The 19,593-nt window shown below is 39.0% G+C and overlaps 2 protein-coding genes across 3 annotated transcripts in view; both read left to right on the top strand.

The window, feature by feature from the left end:
- The window catches only part of LOC128022572 (exportin-2), a 14,625-nt gene extending 125 nt beyond the window's left edge, over positions 1 to 14,500 (top strand). Inside the window, exons 1-25 of the mRNA XM_052610267.1 lie at positions 1 to 7; positions 668 to 757; positions 1,427 to 1,569; positions 1,660 to 1,761; positions 2,518 to 2,663; positions 2,807 to 2,897; positions 2,994 to 3,101; positions 3,188 to 3,280; positions 3,364 to 3,531; positions 3,667 to 3,796; positions 3,879 to 3,944; positions 4,017 to 4,219; positions 9,479 to 9,563; positions 9,650 to 9,711; positions 9,807 to 9,943; positions 10,030 to 10,133; positions 10,214 to 10,311; positions 10,725 to 10,875; positions 11,192 to 11,400; positions 11,501 to 11,598; positions 11,690 to 11,775; positions 11,898 to 11,979; positions 12,102 to 12,248; positions 13,453 to 13,684; positions 13,820 to 14,500. The exon at positions 1 to 7 is cut by the window's left edge and continues 125 nt beyond it. Coding sequence (XP_052466227.1) covers positions 1 to 7; positions 668 to 757; positions 1,427 to 1,569; positions 1,660 to 1,761; positions 2,518 to 2,663; positions 2,807 to 2,897; positions 2,994 to 3,101; positions 3,188 to 3,280; positions 3,364 to 3,531; positions 3,667 to 3,796; positions 3,879 to 3,944; positions 4,017 to 4,219; positions 9,479 to 9,563; positions 9,650 to 9,711; positions 9,807 to 9,943; positions 10,030 to 10,133; positions 10,214 to 10,311; positions 10,725 to 10,875; positions 11,192 to 11,400; positions 11,501 to 11,598; positions 11,690 to 11,775; positions 11,898 to 11,979; positions 12,102 to 12,248; positions 13,453 to 13,684; positions 13,820 to 13,909 — 2,928 coding nt within the window. The 3' untranslated portion in view covers positions 13,910 to 14,500. The remainder of the gene's footprint in view (positions 8 to 667; positions 758 to 1,426; positions 1,570 to 1,659; positions 1,762 to 2,517; positions 2,664 to 2,806; positions 2,898 to 2,993; positions 3,102 to 3,187; positions 3,281 to 3,363; positions 3,532 to 3,666; positions 3,797 to 3,878; positions 3,945 to 4,016; positions 4,220 to 9,478; positions 9,564 to 9,649; positions 9,712 to 9,806; positions 9,944 to 10,029; positions 10,134 to 10,213; positions 10,312 to 10,724; positions 10,876 to 11,191; positions 11,401 to 11,500; positions 11,599 to 11,689; positions 11,776 to 11,897; positions 11,980 to 12,101; positions 12,249 to 13,452; positions 13,685 to 13,819) is intronic.
- A 902-nt stretch (positions 14,501 to 15,402) lies between these two features.
- On the top strand, positions 15,403 to 19,471 carry LOC128022573 (mediator of RNA polymerase II transcription subunit 26-like). Of its 2 annotated transcripts, none has more exons than XM_052610269.1 (3): positions 15,403 to 15,560; positions 16,238 to 16,312; positions 18,005 to 19,471. In XM_052610269.1, exons 1-3 carry the CDS (start codon positions 15,489 to 15,491, stop codon positions 19,220 to 19,222), a joined length of 1,365 nt encoding a protein of 454 aa, XP_052466229.1. In that variant the 5' UTR covers positions 15,403 to 15,488; the 3' UTR covers positions 19,223 to 19,471. The 2 variants fall into 2 exon arrangements, with proteins under 2 accessions (XP_052466229.1, XP_052466228.1); XM_052610268.1 differs by having other exon boundaries at positions 15,406 to 15,560; positions 16,235 to 16,312.
- The last annotated feature ends 122 nt before the right edge of the window (positions 19,472 to 19,593 follow it).

Below are 19,593 nucleotides of genomic sequence, written 5' to 3'. Positions count from 1 at the left end.
GTTAACGGTAAGACCATTTTATCCCTTTGTCATCTAATTATTAATAAATCCGTAGTACATTATCTACCGCTCGCTATGAGATTACGGGATCATCCTGTTTGAATATTAACGCACGCAGCGCACACTGTTAAAGTGAGCTCGTGAGTTAACGTTAGCTCGTCAACTAACGTTAAGCACATAACGGTGTAACGTACGTTCCTCCTTACTTTCACTAAATTAACCCTATTTGGCGGTTTTTTCAATGTCTATCATATTGTTTAATAAATATCGTTTTGTACTGAAACGCTTTTTATTGTGACTGTTTGGATGGCTAGCGTATCTTCTCCGTAATGCTAACAGCTTTAGCACGTGAATCATGGCCTGAGTTTCTGTCATTAAACTCCATCATACACAGCCAGACTGACACAGTGGAGCACACAGACCAGCCGTATAACCCACAGATCATTATTAAGTGTTTATTCATACATGTGAGAGAGATAGCTGTCAGGCCGCTTCAGTCAGAGCAGGCCAAACAAATGTGACACAGATCATAAACTATGTTACTACCGCTATTAATATACGAGCCGTTTTTCTTCTTCTGTTTCTTGTTTTAGATATAACTGTTACTGCAGTGTAATTATATCTCACTGCAGTGGTTCTCATAGCACATATTGTTTTATTTCTGTAGCAATCATGGAGCTCAATGATAGAAATCTCCAAACCCTGACTGAGTATCTGCAGAAAACACTAAGCCCTGACCCAGCTGTGAGACGCCCAGGTAACATTCACTTTTTGATGTTAAAAATTAAATATATTGTCTATTTTCCTAGGATTTTTTCCCCTCCTGCTGGCGCATTTTTGGTTGCCCAGCCAAAATCTTAACTAAACCCAGCACAAAAAAAAACATTTCACTGTACCCATGTAACCTTGTATCGTAATATATTTTGTCTTTACGACTCCAATATTTCATATATTAGTAAAATTTCACAATTTTCAATAGGGCTGTGCAATTTGGGGGAAAAATTTGAAAGAAAACCAGCTTTGTTGTGCTTGTTTGTAGAGCTGCATAATTTGACCAAACATTAAACAAATATTTCTATTGTAATAACACCATTACGCTATAAAATAATCAAGAACAAGTTTGATACTTAAGATATAGTACTAATTGTCTTATTCAGCGAACTTTCATTTTATGAAAAACTGCAAGGGGGCCTATAACTATGAATCATTAGAAAGGTCTAAGATCTTTTTTTGTTAAATATAATATCATTATACAAAAAAGTCTTCTCTACGTCTATCTGTATTCCTGTACTGTAGTGTTACCTGTATGCACCAAGGATCTGGGAGTAACACAGTTTCAGTCTCTGTTTGTATGTGCTGTACATGTGGAAGAATTGACAATAAATTAAACTTGATATCTGCACTGTTTTTGTATTCTCATCTTTAGCCGAGAAATTTCTGGAATCGGTGGAGGGAAACCAGAACTACCCCATTTTACTGCTCACAATGCTAGAGAAGTCCCAGGACGAGGTCATTCGCGTGTGTGCGGCCGTCACCTTCAAGAACTACATCAAGAGGAACTGGCGCGTGGTGCGTGTCCTGTTAAATACTGCTCAGACAGTCTGGGGTGTGATTGGTAATGTTTAATGGGGATTTAATTGTGCGCTTTCTCTTCCTAAGGTTGAGGATGAACCAAACAAAATCTCCGATCCTGACCGGACTGCTATTAAAGCCAACATTGTAAATTTGATGTTAAGCAGCCCAGAGCAAATTCAAAAACAGGTACCCGTTTCAGATAACCCTTGTGTGACTCTTTTACTGGGTGTTTTGAAGGCGGATCAACGCTCGCAAACTGTAATGAAGCAGATATCAGTTAGTTCCTTTGATCGTTCGCCAGCTTAAGTCAAAGTTAACGTGCCTAACATTTCGATTCGTACATTAGAGGTCACCCGTCTTTATGGGACCTTTACGGTTTTGTGTGAACGCACGCACATATCCCAGGTAATCACTGGCAGTGTGAAAGTGCAAAATCTAGCAACCCAGGAACAATTTCTGGGACACATTACCCGTGTATTTTCCAGAATCGCTGTGTGAAAGAGGCTTCATAAACCTTACTGCTGTAGCCTGTAGATCAGTGTTTCTCATCCAGAGGACCTCAAGATGATTCAAAGATAAGACAATCGGTTAAAATAAGCTAAAACAGCTAAGCCAGTGGTTCAAATATTAACGTTCCCTGCCAAAATCTTCACTGTCCCAGCTACAAAAACAAATAAATATATCTAATTTAATTTATTGACCCATGTAACCTGTTTTTCTAATAAGTAAGCTTATGACACCAAAAGTTTAGATGCCACTTAAATTCAAACTTTTTTTATTTTAATATCACAGGAAAAACTATTGGCCTAATTAATGAAATAGTTCAAACATTATTTAAGATTAAAGAACAGTATGAATAAATTAAGAGCAAGTATATAAATAAGCAAGGGCACACATAAGAACTAGATCTGTAACCGGACGTGACTGTTTCTCCCTCTGCAGCTGAGTGATGCCATCAGCATCATCGGAAGAGAGGATTTTCCTCAGAAATGGCCGGATCTCCTGACCGAGATGGTGACTCGCTTCCAGAGCGGGGACTTCTACATCATCAATGGGATTCTTCGCACGGCACACTCTCTTTTTAAAAGGTGTTTGAGAGCGATTGAGATGGGTGCAACATTATGTGTAACCTTTTGGTGTTATTGTCTTGTTTTTCTCTGATATGTAACTTTTTTTGACCTTTACATTTGATTTGTATCCAGTAGTTTGAATATTGTCTCTTGTCTTTCAGATATCGCCATGAGTTTAAGTCCAATGAGCTGTGGTCCGAGATCAAGCTGGTGCTGGACACATTCGCACAGCCTCTCACTGAACTTTTCAAGGTGAAGTCATTTGGTGGTTGTGATCACTTGTGTTTACCCGTGTGTGTGTGTGTGTGATATGGAAATGTAAACATCACTTGTTTGTTTCACTTTTAGGCTACGATTGATTTGTGTCAAACTCATGCAACCGATATCAATGCCCTGAAAGTGCTCTTCTCTTCCCTAACACTTATTTCAAAACTTTTCTACAGCCTTAACTTCCAGGTAAGTCTACACTGACACCCGTTCATTCCTCCATTTGCATTTCTGTGCCGGTTTTCCAGTTACCATCTCTTTTCTAATCTCCCCAGGATCTCCCAGAGTTCTTTGAGGATAACATGGAGACTTGGATGACCAATTTTCATAACTTACTGACTTTGGATAACAAGTTGTTGCAAACAGATGTGAGTTTATTCTCGTATTACGACAGAGCAATGCTCACAAATCTGCTTTCTGTAACCTTAAAAATGTGACTTTCTTGATGTAGGATGAGGAGGAGGCTGGTCTGTTGGAGCTGTTAAAGTCTCAAATCTGTGATAACGCAGCACTTTATGCTCAAAAATACGATGAAGAGTTTCAGCCTTACTTGCCTCGCTTCGTCACAGCTATCTGGAACCTGCTGGTCACAACTGGTCAGGAGGTTAAATATGACTTGGTAAGTGAATTGCATTTAATACATGTTGTATTTACACATGTTGCGAGTTGAAAACCTTCACAGACTTGGTGGCGGACATTATTTTGGTTTTCATAGTGCTGTGAGTTTTTCCTGATAACATTATGTCTGTTGTAGCTTGTGAGCAATGCTATCCAGTTTTTGGCGTCAGTGTGTGAGCGGCCGCACTATAAGCATCTCTTCGAAGACCAAAATGTTCTCACCAGCATCTGTGAGAAGGTCATCGTACCCAACATGGAGTTCAGAAGTATGTGTCAGTTTCTTCTATTTTAGTAGCTGGTGTAAATAATCCGGAAGGATGTTGTAAATTGATAATTGTATGTGAACAGGTGCAGATGAAGAGGCTTTTGAAGATAACTCAGAAGAGTACATCATCAGAGACCTTGAAGGCTCAGGTATGTTAACGCTTCTCTCTATTGTTCAGACACTTGGTCTTCTGTGCTGAATCATATCTCCTGTCCTCATAGACATCGACACGAGGCGTAGAGCGGCCTGTGATTTGGTGCGAGGCCTCTGTAAGTTCTTTGAGGGCCCGGTGACGGGCATCTTCTCTGGCTATGTGAGCTCCATGCTGACAGAATATGCCAAGAACCCAGGGGTGAACTGGAAACACAAAGATGCTGCTATCTACCTGGTCACATCTCTGGCCTCGAAAGCTCAGACACAAAAGGTGAGATCCCTGCGAGGGTGGGTTCAGATCAAACTGTTGATCAAGTGTTGCTGGTGTTCACTTGCTTCTCACTTAATGCAAACTGTTATTTTCTAGTTTAGCATTTTTTGTTAGTACAATTTTAACAGTCACAAATAATTGTCTACTAATATAGCTGTTTATTTTTTTGTGGTGTTGTCTTAGATAATTTTAGTTTTTTATCTTAGCAGGGTGGATATTGCAATATTTAATGTAAAGATAATGTAAGGGTTGCGTGATATTTTTTTTGCCATTATTTCTTTAATCTTGCAGATGCCGATATTTCCTTTTATTTGGAAAAACTACCAAGTCTCTTGTACAGAGATGATTAACCAAAATTAAAAACAGTTTGTTTTTGTCTGATCATTTATAATGGAGAGTAAGTACATTGAAAGCTTTGAAAATGTGTATAAATCAACTATAAATCCATAAGTATATATTTTTTCTAGACCAATGCAGTGGTAGCCTTAACATTTTTTTGAAGATTTAACGTTTGTAGATTGTTTTAAAGCAAGAGTTATGAAAATCCTTTAGCGCTCCTTGTATTTGTTTTCATAATCCTTAAAAAAAAAAAACTTAATAGTGCTATCAAACGATTAATTGAGATTAATTGTCTCCAAAATAAAAGTTTTTGTTTACGAATTATGTATATATAAATACACACACATACAGCATTTATTTTGAAAGCATTTACAGTACATTTAAGTATTTATATTAATATAATTGTATATATTATGCATTGTTTAAATATATTTAATATATAAACATAACATAGCATGTGTGTATTTATATATATACCGTATTTTCCGGACTATAAGCCACACTTTTTTTCATAATATGGCTGGTCCTGCGACTTCTAGTCAGGTGCGACTTATCAAAATTAAAGGCAGGGTAGGTAAAAAAATATATAAAAAACTTTTTTTCCAAATTTGTTTAAACTTTATTTATATATCAATACATAATTAAAATGTAAGTACTTTGAAAAAGAAAGTATAAAAATCGAGTGTCTGTAGACCTCTCACGACTGTTTTAAAGACAGCTCATTATTTCCATTCACTCCACCCCCTCCCTTCTGGGCTCCTTCCAAAGCCACGCTATAGCTATCATCTTGAGCTAGGCCTATAGATTATTTATCGTCTCTATTACGGCTTGCTAAGTAATGTTATGTTAGCTATATTATGCAGCTACGTGTGCTAATGACACATGCTTCATGAAAAAATAAACAAAAAAATATGTATGATCAAAATACAAAAATAAAGATTTACCTGTCCAGCAGAAATAAAGCCATCAAGGAGTCACTTTTCAGCCCCTTGAGTTCCCTCAGTTCTCGCATCGCTGGAAAGCCACGTCGATATTAACTCACGTTTTATTTCTTTGTTTATCCAAAGACTTTTTGTTCATTGCCTTTTCTTGTACTGTTACTGTCTTCCTTTTTTTTGCCTGGTTTGCCTTCACAAACTGCATAGGCCGGTACTGTGAATTTTGCTTGCTGTTTCTCTACAATTGTTTTGGTATTCCTAGGATCCGTGCCTCTTGAATTCCTCAAATCAAACGTACGCGCGCAAGTAGGCAGGTCATGTGTGGCAAAAGTGTGGTTGCCATGGTTGCGAGAGAGTGACAGTCGCCTAAGCCAATCCTATGTTTCGTCCCGAATGGAAATAATGAGCTGTGTTTAATACAGATTAAACGGTCTAGAGTCACTCGATTTTTATACTCTTTTTATCAGAGTACTTACATTTTAATTATGCATTGATATATATAGAAAGTTTAAACGAATTTGGAAGAAAGTTGTTTATAAATTTTTTACCTACCCTGCCTTTAATCTGACACGAACTAAGAGAAATGAACCAATAGAAAACATGACCGTCTACAGCCGCGAGAGGGCGCTCTATGCTGCTCAGTGTTTCTGTAGTCTACACTGAAGACATAGAGCGACCTCTCCCGTCTGTAGACGGTAATGTTTTCTCTTGGTTCTTGGTTCTAAATAAATGCGACTTATAGTCCAGTGCGACTTCTTATAGTCCGAAAAATATGGTACATAATAAATATGCACAGTAAACACATCATGAAACAAACTTTTATTTTGGTTGTGATTAATCGTTTGACAGTACCACATAGTGTTGCCACGGTTTTTTGGTAATTAAAGGGGATTTGCTATTCAATTTAAAACATAGAAGAAATATTGTGTGATTTCTTTAAAAAATAGTTTTTTTTTTTTCAAAAGTAGGAGCAGTATCACATACATTTTGCTAAATAATAGTAATATAGTGTTCCTGTAGCTCAACTGGTAGAGCACTGCTAAGCAAGCGCAAGGTTGGGGGTTCGATTCCCCGGGAACACATGATATGTAAAAATTGATAGCCAGAATGCACTGTAAGTCGCTTTGGATAAAATCGTCTGCTAAATGCATAAATTTAATTTAATTTAACTAATTTAATATTTCGAGCACAATGCCTTTATGTAAAAATGAACCTTTATTTTGACAGGCTACTTTAATTTTGACACTGGTTTTACTCACATAAAACTGTAAAATGCTTGTGAAGTGACTCAGAACATCTCTGGTGATATAGTTTATGTATTTATGTCCTCATAGAGACGGCAGTTGAAGTTAAGTTAATGCAAGTGTCACGCGCTTCAGTCTATGTAGTAAGCAAACCATTCGTTCGTGCAGGATTTCAACCAACTTTTGCGGCTTAACATTTACAGATACTGGTCCCAGACCTGCCAACATGTACGCATTTTTCGTACTCTGCACGCATTTTGACCCATATGTACGCTTGTACGATTCTCTGCTCTCTAGGTACGCATTTTGTTGCTTCTCGCATTTCACCGATTTCAGTTTACTTGGATTCTGCCGCTGAGCTAAGTGGAGTGAAAAGCTTTCGGCCAATCAGAGCGCTGCATGTTAACCTGCCGCCGACCTGCCCCTCCTATCCACAAGCTTAGTTGGCAGTTAGAAAAGTGGTGGAATGGCTTGAAATCTAGAAGGTTTTAGACAGGCCAGGTGCTGATTAAGGTAAGGTAAAGGTAACAGTTAGGCTATGTTTAGCCTAATTTAATTTATGAACATAAAAAAAAATTACATTGACATCATAACAAGCAGTCCAGCTGGGACGAGCTCAGTTCAGTTCACGCGTTCATGTAGGCTAACCAAGTGGCAACCTCCCGCTCTCTCTCGTGAGGCCAATAAGGAAGTGACTAAAACTGCAGTTCATCGACTGGCCGCTTGAGGCTGGCTGCAAAAGGGAGTCAGTCCCATAGACTCCCCATGTTAAAATGCCCAACTTTACAGCAGAAAAAAACATGTTTACAGCCTGGTTCAAAAAATGATTTTGGTCTATATTGCTAATTTTGCCCCTCATGACAACTGTGAGGGGGGTGAATTTTTTTTAAAACTCATCCGTTTAAATTATATTAAGACTTAAAGTTTTGCATAATTAAGGGCGTGGCCACTTAAGTGATAGGTGGATTGCAGCTGCTGACAATGCCGTCGCGCTAGGTGGGTGTGGCTTCAGCAATCAGCTCCCGCCTTTTTGCCAATTTTCGATTATCCGGGAGAGTCGCGCAGTGACGCGCTGCCGAGATGGCGACGGCCCGCTTTACACACTTCAAAACACTTCAGGCTTCAAAACCGCTAATGAGGAGTCTATGGGTGACGTCACGGACACTACGTCCATATTTTTTTACAGTCTATGAGGCTAACATGTAAGGTTGGCGCTGCCAATAAACGCACCTAAAAGCTGTCACAAAGAACCGGCAAAAGTAATGATTATGAATATTTTATATTTTATGAATATAATTATTAATAAACAAGTGTTTTCTGTATCAGTCGTGTCGACTGCAAAGATAAAGTTGACGATGCTGTCTCGCGATCTTCGCAGTAGTGAACGCGCCAGAGAAATGCACATTTCATACGGATTAACGTTACATAAGCAGAGAGCAGTCTGTTTTCTTTCGTTTTGAAGTGTTCTGTTCAACCCTCTTGAGTCGGTTAACGTGTATACGCGTTTTGAGTCATTTTCTCCTGATAACCCCGAAAAGAACTTAAATTACACTTTCAGTTTTGATCGTACAGATAAGATCAATACATCAATCGATTCTGTAAAGGGTCTACTTTTATTTGTATACAGACATAATAACAACAGAACTTTGTGCACTTATAAAATAAAGATAACAAACAAGGTATGCTGTCTGCAGCCTTCGTCTGCGCTGATCTTCATTTACAAACACGTCATTAAAATGAAGTGTAACTCCGTGAATACTCAATGAAGAGACATGAGAGATATATCTAGAAAGCTTGACATGTCTCATTTTAAACTAAGTACTGCCAAAAACAAATATGCTGTGATAAAGTAATCCATATGAAAATAACGCAATGTCTGTTTTTCACGTCTCCATTCATTATCTTCTAATTCGACCACGCCCCCGCGCTGAACGCGCTATACAGATTCTAATGTTAAATAAAGTTTTTATTTTTATTTTACTGTTTGCTTCGCGATGAGAGGAATATGATTTAATTCACCCCAAAATGTGATTTGGTTGAGTATTTGAGATTTGGATTTCCTCAGAAAAAAAGGATGAAGCACTTTATTCAGCAGAGATCGCAAACATGAGTATTGTTAAGCCTCTTATTTATTTATATACTTGTACTAGTTTTCACATAGCGTGTAAACATTTTACTAGTTAGACTTTTGTAGTTGTAGTACTCATAAAATTTCTCCAAGGTTGGCAGGAATGTGGTCCATATGGAGATTTGATTTGATTTGATTTGAACTTTGACAAATACCGTGACTGTCCATATTAAGATGTAAGTTTCATTTTCATGACTGGATTTTGAGATTCCGTCCGCGTTTTCTGCTCCGTGGAAATAGCACTGAATGCGTCAAGCACCAGGTTGACCGGGTCCTCGATACCACCGGTACTTAAAGAAACCTGCTACAGTCACATTTTCATATTTTTTTAGTACCAACTTGGTACCAAAGTACCAGGTCTTTTGACAACACTAGTACCACATTTTATACACTGAGTAAATCTGCAAAATGTAATTTACAAGCGTCATGTTTGTTTTATTTTTTTATTATTTTTTTTTTTTTATCCATGTAGGCTATAGCTTCTGATGTTTAACAAGTAACATTTACATATCAGTTTCTTTTCAGATTATAGGAGCCCGTCTGATTTCTGTTGGCTTGTGAGCTATAGTTCTGAGATCCAGTCTGACAAAGGTGTACTTCTGTTTTACAGCATGGAATAACACAAGCCAATGAGCTGGTGAACCTGTCCGAATTCTTTGTCAACCACATTCTAGTAGACCTGAAATCTCCCAATGGTAATTGGCCTTGCTCATCTCGTTTAGCATTTTAAACTGAACTGAAATGATGCTGAATGACAGGTATTTTCTTCTTTTTTCCTCAGTGAACGAGTTTCCAGTTTTGAAAGCAGATGCCATCAAGTATGTCATGACCTTCAGGAGTCAAGTAAGCACTTTCTTTTCCATTCCATTGTTCTCTGTCCATTACACAAGCATGCCTTGACTGGGTGTGATTGGTCTGGCTTCTGTCTGTTCCTCCAGCTCCCTAAAGAGCAGCTGCTGGAGGCTGTCCCTCTCCTGGTGGCCCACCTGCAGGCAGAGAGCATCGTTCAGCACACCTACGCAGCACATGCACTCGAGAGACTCTTCACCATGAGAGGAGCCAACAACACCACTCTGTGAGTTCATCCAGTACAAGACATAAGAATGGCCATGTTCTGAATTTTGCCGTTTATTGATTTTCTTAACGAATCCTATTTTTCAGCATCACTTCTACTGAAATGGCACCCTTCACAGAACAGTTACTCAACAATCTGTTCAAATCTTTAGCAATCCCTGGCTCATCTGAGAACGAGTACATCATGAAAGGTTATTGCCTCTTTGAGATTCACAAAACACCTTTCTGTAGTTATATAGTCCTTGACCTTTTCTGTTTGTCACCTCCCCAGCCATCATGAGGAGTTTCTCCCTCTTACAGGAAGCCATTGTGCCCTACATCCCCACTCTCATTGGCCAGCTCACCCATAAGCTTCTCCTCGTCAGCAAGGTAAGCCGGTCACTAAATCTGCTGTCCTGTGAAGGAGGCTTGAGCTCAGGTTTGTGTCCAGTCATGTGCTCTCTGTCTCAGTCCATGGCATCAGATGCACTGGCAGGACACACAGAAATATCCGTCCATAAAAGGGGACACTTCCCAAGCAGGACTTGATCCTAAAGGCAGGACGGGATATGTCCATGTTCTATACAGAGATGTGTTCGGCATGCCATGCTACTATACAATTCAGCATACTAGTTCAATTTCTGAGGCATGCACATATTCTGCATTCAAATAGCTAGTGGCTGAATAAAATGTGTAACGGTGAGATCGTGTGGCAAATGTTAGACTTAATTTAGTCATTCAAATAACTGTTTTATAGTAAGCAGTATAAATTATGTACGTGCATGAATCTCTTTTCTCAACAGAATCCCAGTAAGCCACATTTCAACCATTACCTGTTTGAGTCCCTGTGCCTGTCCATCAGGATCACCTGCAAGGCCAATCCAGACACGGTGAACAGCTTCGAAGAGGCCCTGTTTCCTGTGTTTACTGAGATCCTCCAGAATGATGTGCAGGGTGCGTTACGCTGTTAGAAAGCTGTTAAACCTTTTTCACACAGTTGTATGATGGCTTACACAACCATTCAGAAGTATGGAGTCTGCATTTACCGTATTTTCCGCACTATAAGGCGCACTTAAAAGCCTTTAATTTTCTCAAAAAACGACAGTGCGCCTTATAATCCAGAGCGCCTTATATATGGATCAAAGTGCTCTGTCAAAAGTCTTTACTGACTCCAAACATCTGAACGAGAGAGCGGTGTTTCCTGTATGTGACTTCTTGATGGAAGCCATGTTTTTATGGGCCTTTCCTCTCGCCTCCTCTGGCCCTGCAGAGTTTGTGCCGTACGTCTTCCAGGTGATGTCTCTGCTGCTGGAGATCCACACCAGCTCCATCCCCTCCTCCTACATGGCCCTGTTTCCTCACCTCCTGCAGCCCGTGCTGTGGGAACGCACCGGAAACATCCCTCCGCTCGTGCGGCTGCTGCAGGCCTATCTGGAGAAAGGAGCCGGCGCCATCGCCAGCACAGCCGCTGATAAGATTGTGAGTGTTTCATGGGATGTCTTCTAGTTTGGTTTTTTGCTAGATGAATAGCCACAATGCAGTTAACCTTACCTCAACCGCTTTGTTGATTTATTTTCAGCCTGGTCTTCTTGGAGTATTCCAGAAGCTCATCGCATCCAAGGCTAACGACCATCAAGGCTTCTATCTGCTCAACAGTATAGTGGAGCACATGCCTACGTAAGAGACGTGCAACGAGGACACAAGAATAAAAGAGTTGACATTTCTGTGCTCTGTTCATTTGGTTCTGTGTGTTTTTTTTTTAATGCAGAGATTCCATCACCCAGTACAGGAAACAGATCTTTATTTTGCTTTTCCAGAGGCTTCAGAGCTCCAAGACTACAAAATTTGTTAAGAGTGAGGGATTGCGGTCACTTCTGATCAGAGTTGACTTCTAACCCCATATTTAAATGAGCCCTGTAATTTTAAAATGACAGATTGCTCACTTTATTGATCTGTCTCCCCTTTTCTCTACACAGGCTTCCTGGTGTTCATTAACCTTTATTGTGTGAAATATGGAGCAATTGCATTGCAGGAGATATTTGATAGCATCCAGCCAAAGCAAGTAGCTTTATTATTCAAACATGTCGAGTCGTAATCATTGCAGATATTACTGACTAGCTTCATTATATTTTCCCATCAAAGCATCTTTTAAAAAAGTGTATGTGTTGGGTGTCCACTAGGATGTTTGGCATGGTTGTAGAGAAGATCATAATTCCCGAGGTGCAGAAGGTCTCGGGGCCGGTGGAGAAGAAGATCTGTGCTGTGGGCATCACTAAGATCCTCACTGAGTGTCCCGCCATGATGGACACGGAGTACACCAAACTCTGGTAAGACACACTACAGGCATTTTTTTTTTTAGGCCAATTTTTGAGATTTTTAGAGCATCTTGTTATTCTGGTATTGTCCCTGTTTTATGGAAAACATCTAAAATAATTAAAGTGGGAAATTTAAATAGAAATTAAGATCCCTAGTGAACTTTGAACAATTTGCATATCAGTCATCCAAGGGGGATGAGAATGCAACTTTAACTATTGCATCTGCTGTATTCACATTTAGAGAAACATAAAACTCGTGTGAAAATTCTATTTGTGGATTTCTCATCAGCTTTTAACTCTATTTCCCCAGTACATTAGCAGTTACCCTGGAAAAAGAATTTTCATTAAACAGTAGGATGCTTATCTGGGTGACTAATTTGCTTAGTTTTTCTTTAAAAAAAAATTGTATATATCAGAGTGGACCCCAGCAGCCAATTATGACCTTACAGATAATTTGACATCTTTATGACCATCCATAATGTCATGTTGTGCCACTTTCCAAAATATTATGAATGGTGAATAACTTACCTTGAAAAATATTTACAATGTGTACACTTATTACTTAAATCGTGATGGATACACCATGACATTTCACAAGTCATTTACATTTTCTTAAAAACCTTATGAAAACAACAAGGATACAAAGAGCACATTTCTAAAAACTTTTTTCCATAGATTTCTGTAGACACTCTTATTAGTCATTGAGAAGCCATATACACGACAACGTTTTCAGCCAAAAATGGTAAACTTTTTATGCATTTTTTTAAAAACGGGTTTTGAAGGGCACGTTTTTTTAAATCTGCACCGTTATCGTTTCCGTGTAAACACCCAGTAATGGAATCTTTGAAAATGATGTCATGCGCGTGCGTAGTACGTGTTGTTGCCGCTCAAGAGTTTGCTGACGCTTCTTTAGCAAAGTCTGTATTTACTTCACCTGTATTACAACCAATAGCAGAGACGCATCATATACAACATACGATTGTCACTTCCCTACAGGTGCTGTTTACTAAGTGACAGCGCCAACTACTGGCCTTGCACTTGACTACAGCACTTTTGTCCGTTTTCGTGGATGTTTAAACGCAAACTTTTCTGTTTTTGACTACATCGTTAATTTGTGTAAACATCGTCTGAGTCTAACAAGATAACTTGGGCTGTCCGATGATCTGATGAATTAATCCTGAACATTTGATGAGAAAAGTCTGCTTTTTCTCTTTAGGACTCCTTTGTTGCAGTCTTTGATTGGTCTGTTCGAGTTACCTGAAGACGACAGCATCCCAGACGATGAGCATTTCATAGACATCGAGGACACTCCTGGATACCAGACCGCTTTCTCACAGCTTGCATTCGCAGGCAAGAAAGAGCATGACCCCATCGGAGACGCTGTCAGCAATCCCAAAATCCTCCTAGCTCAGTCCTTACACAAACTCTCCACCGCCTGTCCTGGAAGGGTGAGTATCTCTCACGAGAAGGATGCTGAGATAATCACTAAAATGACTCGCTTGCTTGGTCTCCAGACTTCCAGTGAGCTGTGCATCCAGAATACCTGCTGAGATGTTGAAGTAACGAAATGTCATCTTTAACAGGTGCCCTCCATGTTGAGCACCAGTCTGCCAGCAGAAGCTCTTCAGTACCTGCAGGGTTACCTTCAGGCTGCCACCGTACAGCTGGTGTAGCCAAACGTCCCAAGAAAGGGATTTCTGATGCTCTCAAGACACCTGAACTGATCCAACCAAAAAAGAGACGACCAGTGAACTCAACATGAGTGGAGATGTACCGCCCAGTGATACATGGCCAGACAGAAGGGATCTCTAAGAAATCGTTTTAATGATGTATGTGTGATGAAGCAGGGAATAATGCTTGGGTAGAGGGGTGCTGATCGTCTCACTGGGTGGCCTCTGCTGATGTTGGCTTTTCTCATGTATTATTTTGAGTCCATTCATTATGTTCTCTTATTGTTTAGTTTGGCGTCTCACCCAGCGATACATTTGGCAGTATTTGGAAATGTTGCTTTTTACAAACATTGAACAGCACTTGGGAGTTGGCAGACATTTGGCGGCATCTTTAAAATCAATGGAGGAAGTGTTTTCCATGTGTTCTTTCCCCTGTAGTTTTGGAGATGTTTTTACTGTATAAGCGAGTTGTTTTGCAAAAGCAGAAAAATCAGTCAAATGTCTCATGTCGCATGTCATTCACCATGTTATGTCTTCATGTCTTAGTTTTGCTGCTCTAGTTGTTAATTAATAAAATGAAGCACTTGTTTAAAATGTTGGTTCATGTTTGTATTTGTTCCAAAAAGACTTTCATCTTGAGATTTATGTGCCTGAGAATCTTGCAGATAACAGTGAGCTGAAGATCAGGATTTTACTGTATTGTTCTCAGCTAAAATGAAACTGAATTTAATTGGTAATATGCTAAATTATCCACTCTACCACAGAAGATTATATAAATGTATGCTTCACAAAAGTGAACCGATTTGATTTTTAGATTTTAGTTCTGCCTTTGTTCTTAGTTTTGTCTGTTGGTTCCTTTGTCACTAATACTCGAGGCATTATTATAACAAAAAATATTCGATTTGTTACAATATTATGAGTACAGAAAAAACTTTATCTTGGTATACATGATTTTCTCTACATAAAGTACTTGCAAAGATAGCAGACCAATAGTTTTTGCATTGAAATGTGAACAGTGTGTGGAACTATATGGCAGTATTATGTGATGGCTATTTTAACGATGATCTTACGACCTTTCTGGGCCTTGAATGAGTCATTTACGTTGCTGTCCATGCAGGGTCAGAAAGCTCTTGGATTTCAACAAAAATCTTAGTTTGTGTTCAGTGCAGTTGTTTTGACAGAGGGAAACACGATACACATTGTTCAGACATTCCTCTTTAAAAAAGAAAAGTATGATCTGTATGCAAAGTGACACACATTTGGTTTTTGACCACTCAATATGTGTACAATTGAACAACCATATTGAGTTTCCACTGGAATGGAACCATACAAAATCCAAATCGGAAGTAAAAGTATATGTGATTTTCATGAAGACTCATTGCTAACTCTGTAGGGCTATGTGAAAACAGTAGTGCACCTGTAGAACCCTTTTCAGGACAGCTGAGTCATTTGCCTGCATGGACACGATTTGTTAAGCTCATTTTGGGCTGCCAGTAAAGTGGTTTCATATGAAAGACGTGTGCATGTTTGAAGAGTTTTGTATGTATTGTGTGTTCTCAATGCTGTGAATCATTCAGAGACAATGAAAAGAGCTTCATTAAGACCTCAACAGCTCAAAGAGAAGCTCCTTCAGGCCATCGATGCTCAAAGTAACGTGAGTACAAGCTGAGTTATAGACGCAAATAATGACTTCAGTATTTATGGGTTTGTCTAGTATAACCATGATGCATGTGCAGTCTCTTCATTTAATAATTCAGTTCAACTACATGTCATATTCTATCCATTCTTTCAGCACTTTATGTGGAGAAAATTAGGGAAGCAATATTTCATGTATTTCAACTTTTTTGTGTGCATTCTTACATATTCTTGACCATGGTTTATATTAACGTCTGTTTTGCCAGTGTCTGTGTAATAGGCCTGTTTATCCCATAATCAAGATTTAATTTATTCCTTAAATTAATTGGTTTTGTTTTATCTGCTGGTTTGCTCAGTCTCACTGTGGTGAGTTGGGGTTAGGGTTAGGGGCCTTTTCACAGATTTTTACAGGTATGAGTATGCAAGCATATTACATTTGCATTGGCAAACGACTGTTGCCTGGGATCTGAAAGAGTCTCTGCTGGTCTGGTGACTGCTGCAGGTGCACATGTGAGAGTAGATTCAAAAGCATGAGGCCCATCTACTTTCATGAGTATGACCAGCTTTAGAAATAAGACAGGAACTTACTCTCTAAGCATATTACCTATTATAGGAGTTATAGTTTTTTTTTTTAATGCATAGAGAATATTATGAATGCATGGAAGTGACTTTAGCTCAACGTCTACCTGTCAGCAGATACAGAACATGATGGCTGTTTTGGATGTGATATGCTGCTTGGAAAGTTACCCCATGACTAAAGAGGCTCTAGTGGTAAGATACTAACTCAACTCTGTTTACACTGAGTTTATCCCAACAACTGGGATATAGTTTCACACTGAATATGTGAGTTAAAGCATGGTTCACTCAAAAAAGCAAGTTGTTCCAAACCTGTATGAGATATTTTCTTCTGCTGAACATGAGAGAAGATACTTGGAAGAATGTTGGTAACAGTTGCTGATGCCCATTGTATGGAAGCCCGTTTCTGCATAAAAAATAAAACAAGATACCATATTTTCCGGACTATACGTCGCACTTTTTTTCATAGTTTGGCTGGTCCTGCGACTTATAGTCAGGTGCGACTTATTTATCAAAATTAATTTGTCATGAACCAAGAGAAAACATGACCGTCTACAGCCACCAGAGGGCGCTCTATGCTGCTCAGTGCTCAAGTAGTCTACACTAATAAACGCGGCTGTAGATGGTAATGTTTTCTCTTGGTTCTTGGTTCTAAATAAATGAGACTTATAGTCCAGTGCGACTTATATATGTTTTTTTCCTCATCATGACGTATTTTTGGACTGATGCGACTTATACTCAGGTGTGACTTATATACGGTAAAAATACGGTAATTGCGACTTTATCAAACAATTCTGACTTTCATATCTTGTAATATAGTGAAAAAAATAGTTATAGTGAAGTGACATTCAGCCAAGTATGGTGACCCATACTCAGAATTTGTGCTCTGCATTTAACCCATCCGAAATGCACACACACAGAGCAGTGTGTGTAGTGAACACACACACTGTGAGCACACACCCGGAGCAGTGGGCACCCATTTATGCTGCGGCGTCCGGGGAGCAGTTGGGGGTTCAGTGCCTTGCTCAAGGGCACCTAAGTCATGGTATTGAAGGTGGAGAGAGAGCTGTACATGCACTCCCCCCACCCACAATTCCGTCCGGCCCGAGACTAGAACTCACAACCCTTCGATTGGGAGTCCAACCCTCTAACCATTAGGCCACGACTTCCACCTTCTGTTCCTTCTGCACCTTCAATTCTGACTTTATAACACGCAAAAGTCTAAATTGTGCGTTATAAAGTCAGAATTGCGAGTTCTGATTTCTGAGTTGTTGTTTTTTTGCAATTGCGACTTTATATCTTGTAATTCTGACTTCTTTTTTTCTCACAATTGCGAATTCAAGTTACAAAGTCAGAATTGCGAGATATGAACTCTTTTACATCACACAGTTCTGGTAAAAAAAAAATCAGAACTGTGAAATAAAAAGTCGCAATTAAATCATTTTATTTTTTTATTAAGTGGCGGAAACTGGCTTCCATACCATTGACTTCCATAGTATGTGAACAGAAAGTTAAATTAAAAGCATTTATTTGAAATAGGTATCCTTTGTACCATTCTAAATTTGTTTACGGTCACTTTTGATCAATTGAATGTGTCTTTGTGGAATAAAATATGAATTTCTTTTTTAAAAACTAAATAACATCACTAAACTTCAGTAATCCCAATTTTTGTATTTGCAAACACTACTAAAAACTACTAAAGGTTAGCAGTTCTGGTAAAAAAAAAAAATCAGAACTGTGAAATAAAAAGTTCGCAATTAAATAATTTAATTTAATTAAGTGGCGGAAACGGGCTTCCATACCATTGACTGTTGCTGTTTAATGCATTAATTTACTTTACAAAAAAAATGCAATCCTTAAGGAATGATTTGGTTTGTTGTATTCCAGGAAACCAGGTTTGGAAAGTTGATCAATGATGTGAGAAAAAAGAGCACAGATGAAGATCTTGTTAAACGTTTAAAAAATCTGATTCGACATTGGCGGAGGATGGTTGGAGTAAATGAAGTCACCGTAGAAGCGCTCTCAAACTTTGCAGTCAGTTTGACTTCTGCTGAATGTATTCCTGGCTCTACACAAACCCTTACTGAACATGACCACAGTAACATGAGTGAGAGAGCTGAAATGTTGCAGGGTTCTCTACCAGATAAAACCATTAAGAATCCAAACAGTTTTAGAAAAAGTAAAATACCTGTCCGTGCGATCAAACCATATTCTTCGTCCATCAAGTGTTTACAACAGTCCACAAGCTGGAGAACATCTCTGTCCAATCATCATTTCCAAAATGACCATAAGACCATTATCAAAGACAAGCACATGTCTGAAAGAAACACCACCCCTGCCAGTCACAGCGACAAAAAGCACTTTTTTTCAGCCAAGGAACCAGCCCAATCCACTTCCAGTACTCCTCATCAACCAAATTCATTCTTCCAAGATTCACATGTAAAGATGCAACAGCCTTCAGACCTCCTCAACATACTCCAACCTGCTCCACTAAATGGTAACCTCGATGAGGTCTCCAGCACAGTGAAAGAGACAAACATAGGGGCTATTGAGTATAAGACGAGGAAGAAACAGTATAACAGTCACACTGTCACACACAATGGAGGGGACCGTACCAACACTGCACAACTGCAAGCGGCCAAACTAGCAAATGATTCTCATACTCGACCCATATCAAGCAAAACACTTACAAAAGATGGGCAGAGATCAACGGGAAGTGAAATCCAGGACGGTGATCAACAGATAAACTGGAGAGAGATGTCACAAAGTAAGATGATTCAGAATAGCTTACTGACTTCAGAGAAGTCCGGGATGAGCTTTTCTGTGGATGAAAACATCAAGCAAGAGGTAAAGAATTCCAGAGAGTGCAGGAAAACTCATGGGTTTATCCCAGAGTTCCCTGTGAAAGCCCTTCCAGGGGTCAGCCGAGAGGTCACGGAGCGAGACCTCATCAGGATACACAGTCAGCGATGGCACGGTGTGAATGGCTGTTACGATAACCAGAATAACTGGTATGACTGGACTCAGTCCATCACCCTGGATCCATATGGGGATGGAAGTAAATTTAAGATTTTGCCTTATGTTGGCATAGATTATAGAGTATGAGTATTCAGAGGTAGTTTGTAAGCCATAAGACAATAGATTCACTGTATGACAACATATATGAACATACAAAACCAACATGTACACTTCAAGTCAAAAGTATGGAATATTACACTTTTAGTTTTGTTTGTTTATGCTCACCAAACCTGCATTTATTTGAGAAAACAAAAACAGTAATATTGTGAATTAGACATTCAAATAACTGTTTACAGTTGTAATGTTTTAAAATGTAATAAAAAAAAAATACTTCAATCTTCAGTCTTCTTCCAACATTCAGCTTTCAGAAATCATATTATAATATGCTGATCAATTATTTTTGGTGCTCAATTGTTAATAATAGTAAATAATTATTGACAATGCTGAAAAGTTTTTTG

This window comes from Carassius gibelio, chromosome A11 (genome assembly GCF_023724105.1).
Source record: "Carassius gibelio isolate Cgi1373 ecotype wild population from Czech Republic chromosome A11, carGib1.2-hapl.c, whole genome shotgun sequence".
Taxonomy (NCBI): Eukaryota; Metazoa; Chordata; class Actinopteri; order Cypriniformes; family Cyprinidae; genus Carassius; species Carassius gibelio.
The sequence above is the reverse complement of the archived record's forward strand: the minus strand, read 5'-3'. Positions and strand labels throughout refer to the sequence as shown.

Excerpts from the sequence above, each read along its gene's own strand:
- LOC128022573 (XM_052610268.1), top strand. The coding sequence starts at position 15,489 with ATGAAAAGAGCTTCATTAAGACCTCAACAGCTCAAAGAGAAGCTCCTT. Across the intron at positions 15,561-16,234 it reads CCATCGATGCTCAAAGTAAC|CAGATACAGAACATGATGGC; the intron begins GTGAGTACAAGC and ends TCTACCTGTCAG. Across the intron at positions 16,313-18,004 it reads TGACTAAAGAGGCTCTAGTG|GAAACCAGGTTTGGAAAGTT; the intron begins GTAAGATACTAA and ends GTTGTATTCCAG.